The 13,259-nt window shown below is 39.0% G+C and overlaps 1 protein-coding gene across 1 annotated transcript; it reads left to right on the top strand.

The window, feature by feature from the left end:
- Positions 1 to 3,968: 3,968 nt before the first annotated feature.
- LOC147760858 (MAM and LDL-receptor class A domain-containing protein 1-like) lies at positions 3,969 to 13,259 on the top strand. Its single transcript, XM_087018092.1, has 14 exons — positions 3,969 to 4,009; positions 4,249 to 4,302; positions 4,645 to 4,730; positions 5,211 to 5,477; positions 5,670 to 5,807; positions 5,975 to 6,213; positions 6,462 to 6,546; positions 7,029 to 7,286; positions 7,876 to 7,977; positions 8,799 to 8,948; positions 10,764 to 11,141; positions 11,869 to 11,979; positions 12,291 to 12,497; positions 12,902 to 13,259. Exons 1-14 carry the CDS (start codon positions 3,969 to 3,971, stop codon positions 13,249 to 13,251), a joined length of 2,466 nt encoding a protein of 821 aa, XP_086874218.1. The 3' UTR covers positions 13,252 to 13,259.

Below are 13,259 nucleotides of genomic sequence, written 5' to 3'. Positions count from 1 at the left end.
ACACATACCATGCCATAATGGGCGGCTGTCAAAGTAACAGGGCATTGGTATTGCCAAGATAATGATGTGCAAAGTCAGCTTGTCCAAATGGGTCGCTTGGATAAAGCAGAGTTAGATATAGTGTGGAGTTTTTTTTGTTTCCAGTTACGTTTAATTTGTACATGCACGTGCCTAGTTTAACAGTTTTCGTCAGGAAAAAATATTTGGCTAAATAAATGTAGAGTCAGAAGAAGGGTGTGTTTTAATGCGGATTTCATGTATCGGTGCATTTGAACGATATGTTGATAATTACTCACAACTGATTAAAGCAGCTCACATCCCTTGGGAAATTTGTTTTAAGTGCAATACCTTGAATTCCATTTTGATGAACGTATTTTATTGATAAATGCAATACCTGTACATGTGTGAAGTGGCGTCATCACCAGCGTCCTACAGTGGCTACCCACCCTCCAGGCCATTACTAGTACATTATACACTGGTTGAACCTATCCTAAGAATTTTTAAGGCCGTTATGAGTACAAGCAATCGGGTACTTACTTATACTGAATCTAAATCGGGAGGGTGGGGGTTATTCCAAACTTCCCTCTGTGAGATGCCTATGCATGGGGGAGAGTCGCCATGTGTCCTGTAGGTGGATTATCTGGCATATGCTAAAAGTGAAAATTGAAACTTGCCTTAAACTCGCAAGGGATCGTTCTTGGAGAGATCGTTCTTCCTAATTTTCGGTATGCATGATTGTAACACCTCTGATTCCACGTACGACATTAGCCAGTGAACGCCTTCGTTTCTAAATCTACCAACAATTCCGTGTTCACAAACATTGAATGAAAAAGAGCATTTCATAACATTTTGAAACAAAAAATTTAATTGAATTATATATATATATATATATATATATATATATATATATATATATATATATATATATATATTGAATATTGCAACACATACCATGTCATAATGGGCGGCTGTCAAAGTAACAAGGCATTGGTATTGCCAATATAATGATGTACAAAGCCAGCTTGTCCAAATCGGCCGCTTGGATAAAACAGAGTTAGATATAGGGTGGAACCTCTTTGTTTGTTACGTTAAATTTGTACATGCACGTGCCTAGTTTAACAGTTTTCTTCAGGAAAAATATCTGGCTAAATAAATGTAGAGTTAGATGAAGGGTGTGTTTTAATGAGGATTTCACGTATCGGTGCACTTGAACGATATGTTGATAATTACTCACAGCTGATTAAAGCAGCTGAAATAACCTGGGAAATTTCTTTTATGTGCAATACCTTGAATTCCACATACACAAGGAGAGAGAGAGAGAGAATGAGAGAAGGAGTCTGGTCGGTTCGTTTTGTTAAATTCACTTACCAACATCACTTCAGTCAGGTACATGAATCACACAAACACACACACACACCAAATATATAAGTACATAGATAAAATGGAAATCTAAAGAGAGTAGGCACTGTAACCCTAACTACAGGGTACCTAAATACCTGATAATGCCGGTCTAATTGTGTCAACATTTTATTGATGAACTCGTAAGAAGATGACAGTTTTGCCATCAAATCTTTTCTGTTGTCTGGATATTGGCATAGACAAATGTCACGGGGGAGAATTAATTTTATCTGCATCACACGATGATTGTCATTAGATTTAAGAGCGTTTAGGCTACACACACGATTTGTAAAGAATCAATTTGATGATATTATAGCGAACCGTAAGTACATAAATATGATGATGTATAGCTAGATTGGGTTCCCATCCCTAGATCGATCTAACAGGATCGGTCCAACTCCACGGGGTCCCTCGCTAAACTGCTTTCAGCACAAGCGGCTAAGATGTCTGGGAAGCCAACTAAAGCTGCTAAACGATAGTTAATTACCCCATATCAGCCTCAGCAGGCGTGACAGACATCTAAGCCGCCCAAGTTAATTGCAATTGAGCGAGAATCCCCTCGTTCGATCCAAACTTAGCACAATAGTCCCTGGAAATGGTCTCTTAATTTCACGCTCCATCACCATATACAAATAAACACATAAAGTACAGTTGCTGACGCGTTGCCATGAAAATAAAGACGAGACAAAGCTTAACAATGGAGAAAAAATTACAAAAGAGTTTATATGCAACGAAATCACTAGCTACAATCAAATAGATTTCAGGAAAAATGTTATTTCTTTGACATTGTAGTGATTAATGCAGTTGTCACAGGGATGGCAATATGTTTACACTACTAATATCACCGCGGACATGACCCTGTATCGGGGCATAAGCCAAATACATCTTTCTGTTAAAGATGCATACAAAGCTAATATTTTGCCACAAAAACCGACCAAATGCCAGCATATAGTTTCAAATAGTATAACTAAGAGAATTACCAAACGGCACTGTTTAATTTTTCCCAAAAATGATGTTTGAACGGATTTTTCTGCTAGCATTCTATGCTGTATGTCAATGGGGCAGAACAGTAGGTCACTAAAGTAGGCTCAATTTCCGACCAAAAATCTAGAGAAAGGAGCAGTCTAAAGCTCTTTTATGGCTGATCAATTGATCTATTCAGTTTATCCCTTGGCATGTCAAATTTATTTGAGTGGTATAAGAAACTAGTAGAAGTGGTTTAGATGGAATTAAGTGGTTTACTGGGAATCCACACTTCACCGATGTTCGGTTCGCATGTACCTTTAAAGACGTTGCAGTGAGTATTGAGTATGTGAGGGAATAGAGCATACTCTATTTGAATAATTCTTCTTACAAAGAAGAAGGTACATGTACTCGCCCAATCAAATGGAAACGTAATCTACCTCAGCCCTACGCCTATAACCTCCTTTAATTTATTTAGACTACTGATTTTTCTTTGGTCAAAGTCGACTAAGATTTTAATTCTGACTTAAATGCTGATGGAACCTTACCATGTCCTCTTCATTAAATATTTTCAGAATAATCTGGACATTTATTGTGCTTTCCGCTACGATATTCTTTTGCACTGTCGCCGGGTTCAGAATTGCCTACTTCTTGACCAACCCCAAGGTGGTCAATGTAGAAGTGATACACAGTGAGTCCCTAGACTTCCCCGCGGTGACAATATGCAACCAGAATCATTTGAGGTGAGGGACATTTGCGGTAATTGCCTTCTTTTTCAGTTAACTTGAATCAAGAGTTGAATATTAATCATTGATTGTCACTGTAATGAAATGACCAATTTGATTTGTTTGTTATCGGTTGCCAGATGATTTGTGAATTGATAAATAGTTCTTTAACTGATCCTACATGTATGTGCGTGGGTATTTTGCCTCTTTTCATTTTCATCCAAGTAATGTACACTCATGAATCAAAAGTCAAAGGATTATACTTGCATGCTGGATATTGACAGAGCCCCCATTCAAACATGTTAGCACGGAAACGGCCTTGACCTGTTCTGATGCGGTTCAGTCGAGTCCATGATAGGCGACCCAGCTCATGGCCAGGTGGTCGGGTGCTCACTTCAGGAATGAAGTCATACAGTCTGCCATTTTGAAGGACAGCCCATTCCTCCTGCCATTTCACCATTTCCCATGTCTCTGTCGACATTTCATTTTGGTTCTCCTCTAACTTTCGCAAGTATGGAATCAGTGGAGCACTTGAGGAAAGCCTAGTATATTCCTCATCTTGCCGGAGTCGCTGGAACAATAGATGTCCTGGCTCATGTGCTCTGTTGGCCAGTTGGAGACAGCGTTGATCCTGTCTGATATCTGGGGGAAGTATGCCGTGTAGTACTGGGAGATAAGGTTTTGGTGTTGATCTCAGACATCCTGTGATAAGCCTCATGCTGATAATTGTTTAGGGCTGTATCAATTGTATTTGTATGGCTACTCCTGCACCACACAGGGGCGCAATATTCTGCAGTGGAGTAAGCCAGGGCAAGGGAGGTAGTTCTCAGGGTGGGAAAGTTTGCCCCCCCCCCCCAGGTAGTTCCTGCCAGCCTCTTCAAGATGGTGTTTTTCGCCCCAACCTTTGCAGCGACCTTGTTGATGTGAGCCTTGTAGGCTCCGATCCAATGTCATGCCAAGGTACTTCGGAAACTTTTCGAAAGGTATGACGGTGTCATCACATCTCACTTCAAATTCCTGGTTACTAAGTTATTGACCAGATGGAATAGGCTGCTGACTGCCTTGGTCTTGTTCATCTTTAGCCTCCAATCATTAAAGAACTGATCGGTGTCTGTGAGATCCTGACTGAGTACATCATTGAGACCAGACACTGAGGTTCCAGAGGTCATGAAGGCGATGTCATCAACATAGATGTACTGTTCACTAGCTGTTTCAGGTAAGTCAGAGGTGTAGATGGGGAAAAGTATTTGTGCAGACCCTTGAGGTACACCATTTTTCAAGAATTTCTTTTTGGTCCTCGACTTCCCAATATGCAGTGTGACACTGAATGAAATGCATATACCGCTAGCCCAATGTTGAAGGTTCAGCAAATACAAGCACGAATATGCATATACTGACATTTGCAAATACGTGCCTGCGCATGTACGTAAATACATGAACTGACTATGTTTATGCACGCACGCACCATCGCAAACGTACCTGCATAGACGTTACTCATGGGTTATGTTTGACATCGATGGTTTCTATTTATACTTTTCTACATTTTTTTAAATATCAGAACTACGGCGACATTTGACTTGGGACTGTATGACAGCATCCATGATTTCTACACAAAGTTCTGGCAAACGAAAGACGACTACAAAAGTGAGTCCATCAGTAAATATGTCAACAAGTATATTATTGTGCATGGTAAATCACTCGATGTACATGGTAGACTATTAATGTAATGAAACCGCTCCTTTATGTCATTAATGAAGTGTCAAAAATAGAATAATCTTATAGACGGAGAGAGTCATTTACAGTCATTTTACACATTTTTGATATCAAATATATTTTTTCTTTGTTATTGTCATTGTATTACGTATATCGGTCTATTGTATATAAAAATTGTATCACGATTTGCATTTTTTGCAACACAAGCTGAATTATGTACTTAACGCAGTTTCTTTTTCAACTGTGAAAAAAGCAAGCAATCCTTTTATATAGGAAGGTCCTAACTGATAGATTATGTGCATTAAACCTAGTTAAGTTATTTGGAAAGCTTTCAATTACACCAGTCTTTTGCGACACGAAAAGTGTTTGGTTTATTCAAATTTGTTTTCTTTTTCTGACTTCCTTTCCCAGGTCCCGGATGTAGAGACCGTTTCAAAATCACGGCGGACAGGACACTCAAGCGCCGTGGCGACGACATCAATTATAAAATTATAAAACGTGTGCCATCTTGTGTTTGCGAACGAGCTTGCCTCCGATTTTCTGAGTGGAATTGCAACTCATTCGTCTATGATAATGACTTAAAAGAATGCAAGATAACTTCTCTGAACGAAAGAACCGAAGGAGTGGATCTTGTGTTCAGTCAGAAAGAGGACTACTATGATCGAATTCGTTGTGACGGTGAGCACGTTCACACACGCCATTCAACAAAATGGATCAATTTTTTTTCTGATGCGTTTAACTAGTCGTTACGAGAACAAAGATATCTGAGTAATTTGGATTGTCAATAATTAAAATGTACTACCCTAATGACTGAAATTACCAAATGGGTTTTTGATCCACCGTGTGTTTTCCACTTTTTTTCTACTTTAGATGAAACGCCGACGGAGTGTGACTTTGACAAGGACCTGTGCAATTTCCTGCAAGACGATGCGGGTTGGGAGAGAGGTCAAGGTCGGAGCACACTGGACATGTGGACTGGCCCACTGGCTGACCACACCTCTGGCAAAGGTACGCCTATATCGCAGGGAAAATTGGTGCATGTATCTTTACCTGGCAAATACCACAATCTCCAAAGTATTTTAATATACATGTCAGCACTGATACAGAAATTGTTTTTCTTCCAGTAGTCTAGCAGAGAATTGCTTTTTGACTACTCAAACTCGTTGATCTTACAGGCCATTTTCTGTACCTGAACGAGCCGAATAGGATAGCACGTCTCCGTTCGCCTACGATCCAGTCAACAGACCCGCGCTGTATCCATCTGTTTTATCATATGTTCGGAGAAGAGGTGGGGCATCTCAGAATATACGCCCAGTCTCCCGATGGCACCAAGGAAGAGGTATGGAGGAGAAAGCGCAACCAGGGTCTTGGATGGCAGAGGGCGTTTGGAAAGATACAGCCTGGACTTTATGAGGTACGTACAGTGTACATTATGTGAATGGTCGGAATATACCTTCTATAACAAGAAATCATGCTTAACAAAACATCAAGTAAAATATTTTACCACTAAATGTTTAAGTCACACGGTCAACGGCTTTGATAAACCTAGTTGACATAAACCATCTTATTTTATTTATATTTATTTCTTTGGATTAAATGTAATGTATACATTGCATACACTATTTGATTAAATTAATTATTTCATTTTAAATCTACCAACAGGTTATTATAGAGGGACATGGAGGAAGAGGCCCGCGCAGCACTATAGCAATAGATGACGTGTATATTGACGTGTGTTCTAATCTTGGTGAGTTATCTATGTAATATTGCAATTGCTTATCACTGGCGGATCTAGGTCATCAGTCATTATTATTATTATAATTATTATTATTATTATTATTATTATATACTTTTTGTCATTTGTTTTGTAAATATATGGGCGGCGGGTGGGGCCACACTTAATTCTCCAATTTAAGTATCAGATAAGTCAGAGAAGAAATATTGGAGGTAAAACCTATCTCAATATTAGCTGTTGACTGAAGAAAAATTCACATCATTCTTAAGTATCAGATAAATTATAAATTTATATTATATCAAACAAATACAAGCATTGATCAGCTATTCATCCCGATGATCTGCTCATCATGCCATCCAATGACCAACTTATTTCTACTGTAACTTACTGGCGTGATTTATTTTATGTGGCTGCTAAACCAACTGGTTCACTTTTTTTTCAGGGTTTTAAAAAACATGTACGGCTTGTAATTCCCATACATTCTTTTATGACAGAACGGGACTGCAAGGTCAAAGCATCCGGGCCTTACTACCAAGGTCACCGTGACTTCACCAGGTCTGGAAAGAAGTGTCAGCGTTGGGATTCACCATCTGTCCGTCAGTATAATATGAGAGACGCAAGCATGTTTCCGGACGAAAAGATTCAAGATGCTTCGAACTTTTGTCGTAATCCGAGTCGTTATTCAACAAGTCCATGGTGCTTCACTGTAGAAAAGGATGCTGTATGCGAACCATGTGAAGTACCGATATGTCGTAAGTTTTTTTTTTTTTTTTAAATATATCATTATCGATCATTTCTGGATATGACAAAGTCAAATGGCTGCCAATAGTTTTCAGTAACAACGCTTCCGTCTCATCGGTTTTATGGGGTTATTTTTGCTTATGAACTGAAAATTTAACTTGCTTAAAAATTGCTGCAAAGGGTATTAATAGGGAACGCCTACATTGCTATGATCAATGTTAAACACACAACATGGACGGTGGATTCCAAGATAGGCAGCACTGAGAATGAAAACTCCACAATTCAAGTCAAACATCAGGTTTTCGGTTGACTCTTTTTTCAACACATTAATTATAGTAGCATATAAGATCGCATTCACAACGAGTTGAGCCAGGATTTACAAATCCTGGATCTAAATATAGCGGGCGTGCATAAAAGAAAAAAACGCCTAATCTGTTAATAGTCTCTCCGTCTCTCACACGCCTCCCCACATGTCGTCCCTGCGGGGGTACAGTTAATAAATCTCGGCTCCATTCACCATGCGGAAGCTACCTGAGAAAGTGTGGTAAGTGTGGTCATAAATATAGCAAAATGATAAATGTGCATTTATTTGTCTTTTAGCTTGCCGTGACCACGAGTTCCAGTGTGATGTCTGCATTAGCAAAATGGATATGTGTGACGGAAAAATGGACTGTAAAAACGGAGAAGATGAGAAGCAATGTGGTGAGAATCTTTACTCTTTAAATTTCATATTGAACAAAAATACAGATACACGTTTAGCCAACGCACAATCTAAATAACGCGTGATCAAACGTGGTTTTGGTGTCCAAAGGAAAATATTTTCCCTATCTGATTTCAATAAAGAACGTTGCAGACATTCTCGATACTGTAGATTAAACGGAAACCTGTCCTGTACCCCACATAAGCCTACACTAAGACTGTCTGTATATCATGTACAAATATACTTGTACCTGCCCTTCTGTTGGGAAGCCCGATGGATTCAAACAACCTTCATTTATATTTGGATGAAATGTGTATAATAAAATTGATACTTTTAATTAAGCTCAAACTGATGATACACCTTTTTTTTTTTTTTTTTACATATGATATCTGCACATTTCTACTGTGGCATAAATGTGAATGACTATACTAATCGATATGAGGTATTGTTGCCAGAGCTAGTGAATTAAGTGCCAAGTATTTGCACTGTTTCTACGTACACCACGTGCACTGGTAAGACTAGAATTTGTCTAAGGAGACATGAGGGCACAATGATCAAAATACCAGCTCCAGAAATGTTAATTAGTGCACAATCAAATAGATAACATAAATTGTAGGGTTTTAAGATTGTGGTATCATTTCTTTGTCAAACAAATATAGCCTCACAGAACTAAAGAAAACGTACATGTAACTTATAATGGACCCATTGTTCGTATTAATTTACCCGAGTCAAGAATGGGATCACTCGTTTACTGGATTGGAATTGTTCCTTTGGAATTGCTTATGTAAGATAAATATGGCCTTTTATACCTGTTTCTCCACAGAATTCAAAAACTGTGATTTCGAGGATGGAACGCCGTGTTCTTACCATATCACCCCTGGGGAGAATGATTATACCTGGAAACTCAACTCAGGCTCGACACCTTCTTCAGAGACCGGGCCGTTTATTGATGCTACCAAACAATCTCCAGAGGGTAGGCCTCTCCTTTTGTCCAATGATTGTAAGAGCATTTATATACAATGTCTGTATATACAACATTGGTCAAAAAGGTTGTCCCTCCTTCACTATCATGTGCTTTTATTTATAAACGATCACATCACAGGAAAACTTTGTTATAGATAGTGATTTTCATTCCAGATACCATAACTAACATGATTAGTGTTACAGAAAATACAAACTAGCAGTGAAGATATCAAAATTTAATACCATTAATTAATTTATTACATGTACTGAGTACCCCCTCAAATCCGACGCTTCACTGTGACTTTCACAGAGGCAAAGAAATGTCCATTAAATTGAAATGACACCACCAAGTGTCACCAAATTTTCACTAATTTAGCATTAGGACGTGCTCGTTAAAGACTCCTTGTCTAATAGCGTTTGTGTTTACCACGTACTGTACCTGTAATTACCTCCTGTAGGTGGCGCGGCCTGCCTTCAACAAGGGTAACAATTCTGTTTTATGGGATATTGTCCCACTCTTCCGAAAGAGCCTGGGGGAGTTCGTCCAGATTATTAGGAGTTACGTTTTCCTTTGCGTTACACACTTCAATTCATACCACAGATGTTCAGTATGGTTAATAACAGGGCTTAAAGATGGTTGCTCCTTCCTCTGAACATTGTGTTTCTGCAACAAATCACTCAGCAGACGAGAGTTGTGGGCAAGTGCATTTCCACCATAACGCCTGCGGTATTCCTGAAGTCACCTCTTATAAATGGAGTGAGATATTTGTTGAGAATATTTCAGTGAATTGTCCAAGTATCGATCTTTTCCGGAAAGAACAATGCACTGAAATAATGGGCTTGGAATCCTCTCCAAACATGGACTGACCTGACACCTCAGGCGATATTATCCTGCACAAACCTACCAAAAAGCATTCTGCAACATGTCTACGGGCCCTAATTTGACCATCGAAGGCATACACGAAATACCTTGATTCTTCAGCAAAACCAGCTTGGTCCTAGTGACGGTTGACCAAGTTCTGGTAGTTCTGAGATCACTGAACCTAGCATTCTCAACTGATACCTCACTCCATCTGCAAGAAGGGACTTCGGGGGTGATCCAGGCTTCATCATTACATCACACTTGCACACAGTTGTCATGTGGTGAGTGATTTCTTGCAGAAAGCCAATGTTCTGAGGCTGGAGAAACCATCTTTAAATCCAGATAATAAGCCTACTGAGCACCCGTGACATGAATTGAAGTGCGAAATCCGGAGGAGAACCAAATTTTAAATAGACCGAACCAATTCTGCCAAGCTTTTTGGAAACATGGGGCAATATCCCGCAAAACAGAATTGTTACCCTTGTTGAAGTCAGTGGCGCCGTCTACAGGAGATAATTACAGTACGTGGTAAACACACACGCTAATAGACACATGACCTTTAACGAGCATACTCTAATGTTAAATGTGTGTAAATTTGGTGACATTTGGTGGTGTCAATTTAATTTAATGGGCTTTCTTTACCTCCGTTGAAATGACAGTGGAACATCAGATTTGAGGGGGTACATGTAATAAATGTGAATAAATAATATCAAATATGGATATTAACCGTTAGTCTGTATTTTCTGTACCATTAATCATGTAAGTTATGGTATCTGTAATGAAAACCACCATTCATAGCAATTAACTCCTGTGATGTGATCATCTATAAATAAAAGCACATGAAACTGGGGGTGGGACAACCTTTTTGATCAATGTTGTAGATCAAGTATTGAATCATTAACCATAGCTCTCCTCAATGAAGTCCCCGACTAGATACTGTACTCGACTTTTCTTCTCTTGCAGGCACTTATATATACACAGAGTCTTCGAAGGGAGTGATTGGTGAAAAAACTACCCTTCGCACCTCTCCCAAGAGGGGAATCCGTAATGCCAAAGCATGCCTCCGCTTCAGTTACCACGCGTACGGCTCTAACCTAGGCGACCTGGCCATCTACGTCCAAGAGGAATCAAGGCCGAAGCGCAAACTTTGGGAAATGCGCAGATGGAAGAAATTTCATGCCCGCGCCGAATTTTCCGAAGACCGATGGATTCCCTTTTCTGTGGAATTTGAAGAAGCCCCTTCCTATGTTATTCTGTTTGAAGCATCACGTGGTGATGGTTTCCGTGGTGACCAAGCACTGGATGATATCTCAATTCGTGAAGGCAAATGTGATGTTCCAGGTATGTACTTTGGGTGAATATGTGTGTGTGAGTATGGCTGCGTTTACTAGTGTGTGTGAATGCCGGTGTTAAAGTTTGTGAATGCGATTGTGCATATGTGTTCATTATAAATATTTCTTTAGCCTTATATATCCATAAAATACCCAATAACCCATATTTGAGTATATGTAGAACCGTGCTTCTTGTTTATCGTTAGAAGTGAAACTATCCATCTGAAGTAGGATAATAAAGTAAAGTTTAATTATTTGGTGAATATTAATGCCATAGTTGTACAAAAAAACTTGTTGTGACCAAGGGGATATCTAATTAATATGTTGTTTGTAAATTGCTCTGAATATATATTATAATTTGTGACGCAGTACCAGTACCAATGACAGCAAGCGGATGCATCTATTAATGTCACCATTTTAACAAGTAACTATGAAGCGATACCAGCAGTACCTGCCTCATGATCAGGCAGTAGCAAAAACCTTGCAGTTTCACAGAATTCCCTCAGCAAATATTGTTTTAACTTATACGCGAACATTTTTACCTATACCCAACACAAATCAGAAGTACCCCTAAGTCCAATCAAATTAATTTGCACCTATTTTATAAAAAAGATGTAGCACCAAAATTAAAACTGGTTAACTTAAAATTGTTAGTATGATTACATCCCCTAGTTATATAAGTAGACCAGATCTTGACGGTATACTATAAAGCAATAGTTTTACCTTGTATTTCATAGATTGTAAATGGTACGAATATCGCTGCGACAACGGGTTATGCATCAATAGAGTTTTCCTATGTGACGACGATAATAACTGTCTTGATGAGAGTGACGAGGGACAGCAGTGCTGTGAGTACATAAACTTCTGCACATTGTACTTAAATGGAATTGGCATTATTCGATTGATTCAAATATTTAAGTATTCTTGGTTTTTTTATTGCATTGCATTGCATTGCATTGCACTGAATTGAATTAATTTGCAAACAAAACTGTAAGAAGATTTTTCCAACCGTCAAAAGTTATCTTAAGTTCCTCTTAATTTGCACTAGCCTTAATATAATTTACTTGCAGGCAAATAATTTTAAGTTTCGAAGGTAAATGACTCACAGACCAGCAAGGTCATTTCTAAATATAATAAAGTGTAAATCATTTCTCACCAGACGAAAAAGGAGGCGAATGCAAGTTTGAAACCCCAAAGCTATGTGGATATACAGTTAGACACGGAACTGCACAGTTTACTTGGGCTGCCTACACATTTTCGCCATATCTTTTGGATTGGCAAAAACCTGCCAACTTTTGGTACACATACACCCATGACATCTCCTCTGGGTTTGCCGGTACGGGGCCAAAGTCGGAAGGAACTCAAGGTACAATTTGAATTCAATCCATTCACAATCATTTCATATACAGGATATCAAATCATTTTGGTATGAGTCTTTTTTTTTCAAACTCCTTCTGCTGATCATCAACATCAAGTAAGATTTTTAGTTTTATACCCAATTTTGAATTACTAAAATGGTGAAAAATCCAAAAGCCCAAAACAACAATTCCCCCAAGACAATATTGTTAACGTATCCAGTTGTCAGCCAGTTACTCGTACAAAAACACATGTTAAACCATATACCTGTTCCAAGTCTGCTGCTTAATTATTACCATACGTCCAGTTGACCAGCCTCAGTTTGGTGGTACCAACCATATTCCGGTGAATTCCACTAATAGAATCGAATGTGATAGAAACATAATTATAGTCCGTGTCGTCTTCAATTATAAGGTACCTTCATGGCCGTTGATAGCAAGAATGGCACTGTGGGCGCTGAAAGTATCCTTTCCTCACCAATTATCAACACAGACAATGAAACGTGCCTGCACTTTAGCTACCACATGAACGGACGCAACATGGGAAAGCTTAGGGTGATTCAAAAGTTTGCCAACAAAACAGAAGTCAACTTGGTGATGCTGATGGGCCACCATGGATTAGATTGGCTGAATCACTCTGCTTCACTTGCACCTGGGGAATTTGAAGTCCAGTTCATAGCGCGGCGAGGCGATGGAATAACTAGCAATATGGCCATCGATAACGTCAGGCTTGAACTTGATCTTTGTCCAGAAGTTGGTGAGTAAAAATGCAG

Source organism: Lingula anatina, chromosome 7 (assembly GCF_051362555.1).
Source record: "Lingula anatina isolate TDL-2025a chromosome 7, LinAna3.0, whole genome shotgun sequence".
Lineage (NCBI taxonomy): Eukaryota > Metazoa > Brachiopoda > Lingulata > Lingulida > Lingulidae > Lingula > Lingula anatina.
This window is presented reverse-complemented; position numbering and strand designations above follow the sequence as displayed.

What these genes read in the sequence shown, in the direction of transcription:
- LOC147760858 (XM_087018092.1), top strand. Translation starts at nt 3,969, where the DNA reads ATGGTGTTTTTCGCCCCAACCTTTGCAGCGACCTTGTTGAT. An exon ending in TTTGCAGCGACCTTGTTGAT is followed by an intron (nt 4,010 to 4,248) that starts GTGAGCCTTGTA and finishes CTGAGGTTCCAG; the next exon opens with AGGTCATGAAGGCGATGTCA. An exon ending in AAAGTCGGAAGGAACTCAAG is followed by an intron (nt 12,498 to 12,901) that starts GTACAATTTGAA and finishes TTCAATTATAAG; the next exon opens with GTACCTTCATGGCCGTTGAT.